General features: G+C 40.3%; 1 protein-coding gene across 2 annotated transcripts in view; it reads left to right on the forward strand.

Annotated features, from left to right (window-relative positions):
• Window positions 1-579: 579 nt before the first annotated feature.
• The window catches only part of adamts14 (ADAM metallopeptidase with thrombospondin type 1 motif, 14), a 45587-nt gene continuing 36455 nt past the window's right edge, over window positions 580-9711 (forward strand). For both annotated transcript variants that reach the window (XM_010780888.1, XM_010780889.1), the window contains exons 1-2: window positions 580-1196; window positions 1628-2073. In XM_010780888.1, coding sequence (XP_010779190.1) covers window positions 1118-1196; window positions 1628-2073 — 525 coding nt within the window. In that variant the 5' untranslated portion in view covers window positions 580-1117. The remainder of the gene's footprint in view (window positions 1197-1627; window positions 2074-9711) is intronic.

Genomic DNA, 9711 nt, shown 5'->3' on the forward strand with positions numbered 1-9711 from the left:
TGAGCATTATTTTAAGACACACTTGGGAAACAAAAATTCATTTGATCTACTGTTTCTTCTTTAATATTGATTTTTTTTAAAGTAATGTTCTTAATATTTGGGTATTTTGTCAAGTAAATTACATATCCCTTTGAGGTTTTTGACTGGGTTGTTGTTAGGTGTTATCAAGTATGCATATCTGTGATTCTCAACATGGGTCTAATTCCCGTCTTCAAACCAACACGAGATAATAATTTATTCGATGTTGTCCAAACAAGTCAAAGTCACGTGCATTGGAACGTTTTGACCTCTGTCATTCCTGATTTATTGCAGCGTTATCACTGACGTGTTTGTGGCCTCATGTAAACATATATGAGTTATAACCATGCATCTGGCATACATTTCACCCGTTTTAAGAGGGACTTTTTGTAAGATATTAGCTGTGGAGGTGGACAGGATGATATAACGTCTCCAGTTACTTTTCGTTTATTTTCTTTTTTGAGCTGAGAAAAAAATCGCTTGGCTTAATATGTGGTTGTCTGGTGGAGAGAAGGCGCTCCCACTGTTGGCTGGTAGTGGCTTCAAGTTGAGCAGTGGAGAGTCCCGCAGCCGAACCATTGGTGCGTAATGGTGCACGACTGGACGGCAGATGTTTCACCACCGGGACACTCTGTCTCCGCACACTTTATCTGAACTCTTCCGACTTTTTTTCTCAGCGTAGGCGTGCGTTAACTTGCACTCCTGCCTTTAAAAAAAAAGTTATCTGACGAAGGAAAGGGACGGAGACGGGTTGGAAAAAAAAGTGGGCTACCTCTTCAAACCGTCCTGGTTTTTACCGGGGAGAGTTGTCGTCATCAGCACCCCAGATATCCCCCCCTTAACTCCCTAAATGGATGGGACAGTCTTGGTCTATGCAGTTCAGCACAGGCCAAAAGATTGGAAACAACTTTTGAGTATCTGTCAGTTTGGCGTCTAGAAGGAAACGCTCAGAAATGCCCGGCTGCTTCGCTGCAGCTCAACTCTGAGGACCTCTCCTGCATTTGCGCTTTTTGTTCATAAGGAAGGACTTTGCTCAAAGTTTACAACAGAAAGGAAAACTCAGCGCTGAAGTGGCAGCTTTCACACTATAGCCCTCGCTATGGATTGTACGTATTTATTGATGTGCTTTTCACTCTGTCAACTTTTTTTGGATCATATTTTCGCTGCAGAAAGACATGGTGAGTTATCCACTTACTTTTTTTGCAATATATATCAATAATCTGTGCACTCAAAAGTCTAAATGTGGAGGGGCAATTATCTAAAATGATGGCCTAATTCCATTAATAGGTCCACATAATAAATCTGACAGCCTAACTGTTATGGATGAAGTCAATGCAGTGTGTTGAACTGCTTGACTCCCCTTTTTGTCTGCAGAATTATTAGTCATAGCCTTCTACTTTAGTGTTTTAAAGACAAACATAATTTCATTGTACAGCTTTGAAATGCTTAATATAAAAATAAGCATGTCATAATGTTTAGTTCTGGCCTCTATAATTCAATATGCCTTTTTAGTCATTCAGCCAACTTTCCCTTATAGTCTTTTTTTTCCATAAGAGCTTGCCATAGGTCTGTGAATGTGATTCTCACTTGACACTATCTGTCCCATCAGAAAAACTCTCTGGAAAGTTAAGTGAATATGGTCTTATCGTGCCATTCAGCACAGACTCCCAGGGCCGGTACATTTCTCACGTGGTCTCTGCTGGAAGTGGAAGTAATGGTGATGGTGATGCTGATGCTGATGCCGCCTCAGCCTTCAGCAGCAGCAGCAGCAGCAGCAGCAGCAGCAGCAGGAGGGTGGCCCGCAGTGCCCCCGAGATGCCCCCGGTCACCCCCGCCTCTACGCAGCACTTGTTTTTCAATGTCACTGTGTTTGGAAAAGAACTGCACCTCCGCCTGAGGGCCAACAGGAGGCTGGTGGCCCCGGGGGCTTTTGTGGAATGGCATGAGGACTTTGTGGAAAAGGCCAAGGAACATATCCACAGGGACTGTGTTTTCACTGGAGACGTCAGCGACATGCCAGAGGCCTCTGTGGCTATCAGCAACTGTGACGGACTGGTAAGTCAATGCATACTTGAAATATTAGTCTGATTGAGATAGACGCAGCTGGGGGAAAATATGCATTCCCTTCTTTTGCAGTGCCACTTAGAATTTGGAATATGTGCACCACATCTTCATATAAAACATTCTTTAAAAGTCTTTCTTTTAATCTACCCTTCTTTGAAGGAACAAACATTCACACCTGTGATGGCTTAAGAGTCACTCCATGATTGTAGTTTGGTGTTTTAATGAGAGACTACCCAAACTCAAAGCCCTGCAGCATCATTTATGTTGTCATCAGTATGCACAGTTTCTTTCAAACACTCGTATTCTTGCCAAAATATTTCTCTGTACACCAGCAAGCATATGTGGCAGTTTGCGTGTCCAGATCCTGCTCCATTGCTTAGGAGTTCCTCAGGCAGCAGATGATTGGGCTAGAATCGAGCCGGTCTAACTGAAGAAAGAGCAGAAGAAAAACGCTTAAAAACGTGCAAGCTTGAAAGGTTGTTGATGAGACAGGAGCAGTAGGGTTGAGATATTGAATACAATGGATATAGAATCCGAGAAGTAAATCTGAATCCTTTCATTTTTCTATCTCTACGAGATAAATAGCCGAGCACATATATTTGCCAATGAATAGCATGTTGCAAGACTACAAAACGGTTCCATTTAGGTTTCGTAAGTGCAAGAAGCCGCCAAACAAACATTGAGATTAATAACAATTGTATCCATCATTTGGAGTTTCTGGCCTATTTATTAATATTAACCCGATAGTCAGATTCTTTTTAGCTCTGTTTTTGGTCTCCACAAACTCCTGAGAAAAAAATTGCTCTATTTTGATTAAGAGCTATTTTTACTGAAGCTAGCTGTGGGTGTTTGAAGCCTGAAAACTGCTGCAGCTCCATCTGACAATGGTGTTAATGAGATCAGCAAGAGAGCTACAACCATAAAGTTGCCTGCTTTTAAACCTAAGCTATGAAAAAAATATGCTAGAGTGCTCTGTAAAGCAAAGAGGAATGACAGTCGAGTGATACTTGTCTGCAGGTTAATCACAATGAGCAACCTCTTTCAAATTACACATAGAAATTTCACCCAAGTTATTATTGAATTATTGACCAGAGAAGCTTTAAGGGTCTTTAAAGTTGTTGTTGGTTTTGTAGGGGGTTTGCCTTTAGTGATAGTAGCAGAAGTCAAGAATGGGAAAAGGAAGGACAGGGTAACATGAATTAAAGGAAGGTGGGACGGTTTGGAAACTTTGCTAAGCCTTAGTATTACATAGGACTATCAACATAAATGAGCTTGAACAGATCCCTGAAGAGCTTGGAGTTTAGTATTTTGTTGACCTGTATACCAAATGGCTTTTGAGGCTCTTTATTTAGCCTGAATTGAAATCAATTCCAAATTATTTGACACAATTCCAGCTCACTTCGTCTTCCAGAGCATTGCATGTCCCCACCATACCCACCAATCTATGTATTTGTCACCTTTTGTGCTCACTGTCACTGATGGGACAGAGCAGAGCCGCTAATGGATGTTTGCAGTCGGGCAAATTAGAGTGAACTTTCAAACCCTGCACGTGACATTTGAAGTGGCAGGTTGACCGAAGCAAGGCTACTCCTAAGCTTTTCTGAGTCAGCTCTCTTTATGTTTCTGACAGAAATGACAAGTTAAGAATGGGGTTGACGATAACCCTCTGACCCTGGAGCTTTTGTACATGAGAAAGAAACACTTTGAGTTAGAAGTCCTTTTTGAAGTTATCACACACTCTGACACCAAGGCAAAAAAACTATGTATTTGAATGAAGTCTATTGTTTGCAAATAGAGTTTCCACAAGCCAACAATTTCATGCTTTCTGATGCATTTGCAAGGACAGCCAAGCGTTTGATGTGGCATCAGCACAACACAATGAAAACAATAGACCTCTCAACACTTGTACTGTGTTTCGACATTGCTGTATTTTCTCGCCCTCATACAGTAATTTCAGTTTCAACACAGATAAAAAACGTTGTCACAAAGTCATTTCTTTCTTTCTAAATGCAATGACAGTGGGTGGCGTAAAATGTTGTGCCGTGTTCTGTAATAACAATGTGAATTCTTGAAAGGCAACTGTTTGTTTATTGAAAGGCGACAGTATGTGACCTTCCAGGAATCAAGGCAAGAATGCTGCACAAGGCGTTATTATAAAGGTTGTGTTAGATATCGCTAGATCTAAAAAACAAAAAAGATCAGATGAATCCGCTTAATGCACCTTATGTGCCTGTCAAACAAAAGAAAAATGTATGACTTTTATTCAGCCAAACCTGTCATTCAAGGTATTTAAACCTAAAATAAATCAACAGTGATACATTTTCATTGTGAAGTATTTTTATACTCACACAGCCAACTGCTATCAAACAATTTCCTTGAGTTTTCTGAAAACAGTCGAACATGGTAATGTTTGCCTTCTCTAAATACATACGATTTGATGTGAACAGCATGGTGTGAGGTTCAAGGCTGGCAATACAATTGTTTTATCTCTAACATCTTTTAACTGTACTTGTAATACAATCAGCATACAGAAACTGCAGTCTCATAATTCAGATTTTTAGAAATACCAATGAAAGAGGAGGGTCTTTATGCAGCACTCAGGTCATAAGATGAATGATTGATGAAAGAAATTCATAACATGCACATTTTATTGTCATGGATGTATGATTTCAGAATTGGAAGAGATCAGGTTAAAAATACCATACATATTTACCTACAAAAATAGTTTTGGCTGACGTGAAGCCTCCTTTATCCGGATTTCAGGCAATAAAGGCAACAAATACAATATCGATGCAAGGAGACAGTAGATCAATGACCAGCTGTTACGTCCCCACTAATGTCTAGGGGACCTGGAGACAATAACACACAACAACCAATACAAATGAGAGTCAGCGTACAGGTTAACAAAAAGGTTTATTCCTTGAACAACCTAACTGAACAGAAGTTTAACAGAAATACTCTTTGTGTGAGGAGGAGGAGGAGGAGACAAAGGAGATTGTGCCAAACAAAAATAATTAAGCATAACAAAACCAGGCCTATCTCTACATCTATCCTTTGAAACCAAAACTCAAACCCTCACTAACTAAACTACTCAGAACTGGACAAAACAGAATACAGGGATGGCAACAATCCGCTAACCTGGTGTGTCTTAACATTAGTTACCTACGTGATGAGAAATGTACAGGGTACCCCAGACTTACCTAAATACCCCACCTCTCAACACACACACATTTATCAAAGGTTAGAACAAACAAAGTAGAATGACTTTCTTAACAAGGCAGTCAATTGCAGGCTCTCAATCAGCAACAGGCCCAGGGTGAGAGAGAGCGAGAAGACTTCCTGGGTGCCTCCTTTATGGTCGGCCCTGGCTGCTGATAGGCCAGCTGAGGGTGAGAGGATCCAATCAGCCATCAGACTCAGGTGCACAGGCAGATACCGATCAGCTGCTGATTAGCTGTGCAGAAGACAGGGAGAAGAGAGAAACACAGGAGGGAAGGAAAACCACACAAGTACAGCCTGCCTGGTACGTAACACCAGCAAATAATCAAAGAATGTAAATCCCAGATAACATATATGGCCCTTTTCTTCACTGTTAACTTAGCATATTGTACATCTCGGACAAATGTGGAAACAGCATCATGATACAGTCAAGGGTCTCAAAAGATTTGGACTACAGATAAGACCAAAGACTGAGATCCTTTTCTATACATTTGCAGATAAGATAAGGTATGTTCTTCCTCTGAAGCATTTCTGGAGTTTTGCTCCCTCATGGCCCTCAGTGTGTTGTGACTCGTATAGTTTGATTGGATTTTATCTTATTCTTTTCTGTAAATTAAATATTTTCCAATTAATATTGGTGACATTGAGGTCTGAGTTTCTATTCAGTTTGTCGGTAATTGTGCCTTTTCAGATGTCAATTGTCAAAGCTTTTAGAATCAGGACATGTCAGCCTTCATGTGTGGGATGGCAGCAGTAATACATAGACAGATACTGCATTTGGAAAAATATGTTTTTCTTTTTTTGTGATTTGGCTTTAGAATGAATAGTCTCCATGCATCAAAACAACATAAACATGTCTGTGCATGCAGGCGTGTTCTGGAGGCATTTGGAGATGAACAGAGTTTGCGGTGCCTGCTTGATGTCGAAAGACTTGAAGGAGTTTTGATGAAAGAAGTGGTTTGGAAGGAGAAAGAGCATGCAGTGAGGTCACCACATACGGGACAAATCGCTAAGATAAACTGTGCCTAGATCTTTACGTGCCAACAGCAATTCATCTTTAAAATGTTTGATGTGTTTCCTTAAAGAGAACACACACATGCTGTATTGAAAAAGATGCATATCACAGTTGCCTAGAATTTATTTTTGCATTCGTGGAAATAAAGTGCTCAGGGTTGAAGAACACACAAGCAGTCACAATGCCTAACCCTGCGATTCTAGCAACTATTTCAATACTTCAATTCTTCTTATATTACATGATAAGGTTTGTTATCAGTGTGTGCTCTAATCTGTGGACATTTTCACCAGGATGAATCACGTATAGCCAGGCATGACATCATCATTAACAGATTACGTTTTCTTGCCATGTGCCAGGAGGTGCAAGATTTATGGTATTCCAAGCTCATGACAGATAAGACAGTCATACAGTAAAGCTGCAAATGAATCTGATATCGTCTGGACTTATTTAGCCTCACAGCATTATCAGACTGTCAGCTGAGTTTGCAGATAAAGTGAATGAAAAATAACACCAAAACAAAACACTTTCAGATGTACTCTCATACAGTTTGTGTTTGATTGACCAACAAGTCAGCGTCTGCGCTATCTTCCCCTCCGACTGTAACTCCAGTTAGATCGCAACAGCTGTGCACGCCAGGCGAGCATGAACTATTGTTGTGTAGCGATGAGTGATGGCTATGATTATACCGGTGCTGCTCGTATTAGCGCAGATGACGGGCTGATTGAATTACATGTGTGATGGAAACACGAGTGCCGGATGACCGCAGTCGGAAGAGCGCTATTTCTGTGTCCATCAGTTAAAAAGAGAGAGAGACACCTAGCAACAGTCAGCAGGCTTACTTTTTTCGGGGTGGTGGTAGGGCAGTTTTCCATCCAATTGGAGACGGAAAGTGCTTTCATAAATTGTTCTATTCATGCATGTTTGCAGAATTTCTGGTCCCAGTCCAGTATTCCAGTATCCTCTGGTGTTCCAGTTCTCCGCTGGCACCAAGGTAAAGGCACTAAATTAGGAGCTCCATCAGTGGAAGCCCAACGACTCAGCCAGTTATGTGATTTATTTCCTCTAAATCCAATCCCTATTTGTAGCAGTTACCGCATGTCTGTCTGAACATGTGTTAGTGTGTGTGCTTATTGAAATACATACTGTGATACAGGATACCTGCAAATACCCACACACACAAATACCAACAACGAGAAGCATACTATCTTTACTGCTACTACAACAACTACTTTTACTGTCTTGTTCAAGGACGATGACATAATGGAATGGTTATTTTATTGTTCATTATTTGGACTACTTTTTTTTAAAGCTTAAAATGTCAGGAGGATTTATTATTTGAATGTTGTTAATCTTGTTTTGGTCTCTTTTTTGAAATAATGGTGTTGTAAGCCTGTTGGAGGCTGGGGAAAATGTTATTTATGTGTGACACAATGACAACCTTCATTACTTCCACTACATTTACTACTGCTGCTACTTCTACCAATACTACTACTAATTGATGCAAGAAAGAAAGGGAGAATTCGTCTTTCCAGGAAGACTGAAATAGCTCAAGCATTTATTTTTCTTAAGGTTTTCTTTGTCGCTCACTCACTGAGGAGGACGAGGTGCAAGGCCAGACCGAAACTTAGTGATAGCCAAAAAGAAAAAGGTGTTAAAATGTGTAAAAAATATGGGAGATTGAGATCTGACTATGTATTATATGACCACTACTTCTAGACATTATTACTAATACTTCTACTACTTCTGTTTTACGGCTACAACTGTTCATTCTTCTTCTAGCACTACTACCACTTCTTCTAGTGTCATTGAACTTCTACTAATGCTACAACAACCTATTCTTGTAATAATAATACTCCCATTGCTGCTGCTACACTGCCTCCCTCCTCCCATTCCTCCCCCTAATCCCTCTCCTCATAATAATAATAACATTAATTTTCCTTTTAAACAGACTTGCTTTTCTTTGAAAACCAATTAACCGCAGCCATGTAATTTTCGACTTCTTTCAAGTAATTCAATGGAATGGCAAAATTATTATATTTTTCTAACCTTTGATATTAGTCTCATGCAGATGAGTGACGATAATTATAAGCCAAATTATCTCTTCATAATACTTGCCGTGATCACCAGCTATGCTTGCCCTTTGTGGCCTTGCACAGTGAGATGTGAAAGCTGATGAAAAGGAACCAAGTAGTAATCCTCTGTCCACGCAAGCTGTCTCATACGATTATTTCAAACCCGCGACTCTGTGTCCAGCACCACTCAGCATTGATTACCTCCTGGTTTACTGATCCTCTTGGTTATAACACAGCATCACTGTAACCCCGGCTATTTTATGAATATTGGATTAAGGTCAGATTTCGCATTGATTTTGTGACTTCAATTTGTACAGATAACTGTGTGACGTTAGCATTCATACCTGGATCTCAATGCATGAAAGTGGATTACCTGTACTCTCTCCCTCTCTGTGTCTCGCTTTGGGATCAACAAAGAGCGTGCCTGGAACCGAAATTACATGTTGCTGAACAATGTGCCACAAATTACAGGTTAAGCTCCTGGAATGACGGCTGGACTTTGATTTCCTTGCACGTTGCAGCTCAAGCAGGGCCTGAGGGACTTGTTCCATTTATATATTGTGTTTGTCGTTAATGCACCTTACGGGGTATCTGCTTTAAATCACACCAATTTAACACTAGCAGTGTGTTTATGACTGCGTTTTTCTAGTGATGGCTTTAAAACAAAAAAACTCTTATAATGGTGAATCTTATTGACCTTGTATTTGCCGGCAAAAAATACATGAGATTGAAGGGCAGTGTGCACACTAGATAGAAGAAACATTAAGAGCATTACGTCAAGAAGGCACAAACCAAAGTCTAAAGAGGCACTTAAATATTTCTGAAGTGGAGGTGCTTCTGCAGGAAGTGAGCAGCAAACAAGCAGATGGAAATATCACATTGTGGGAGTAAGCCTAGGGCGCAGAATAAGACCTACAGTACTTTGGGCCTATACATAGCCGGATCAATCACAAATTATTGGCTGGCATGGTTCCCATTTGTGCTTTTGAGTGTATGAGCAATCTGTTTCAGAAACCACAGTGTAGATGACAGAAGAACTGAATTGGTAAAACATGTTGACTCACACCTCTGAGACGCCTTTGAATATCACTATAGGCTGAAAGAAACAAGCCTTCCAGGCTAAACACAGGTTGTTAGGCTGTATTCAGTCAGAAATGAACACCTGTGACACTACTCAGGCCTTTATGACGGTAGTACAAACTAGGTTTTTTAGATTGAAAAGAAATCGTAGGTTGGTTTGTTGGTACCACTTTACAATAAGACTACCCTTATAAAGGATTCAAAAAGGGTTTATAATTAGGTTATGAATTAGGTTGTAAACAC

Source organism: Notothenia coriiceps, unplaced genomic scaffold, assembly GCF_000735185.1.
Source record: "Notothenia coriiceps isolate Sejong01 unplaced genomic scaffold, NC01 NC01_scaffold00022213, whole genome shotgun sequence".
Lineage (NCBI taxonomy): Eukaryota > Metazoa > Chordata > Actinopteri > Perciformes > Nototheniidae > Notothenia > Notothenia coriiceps.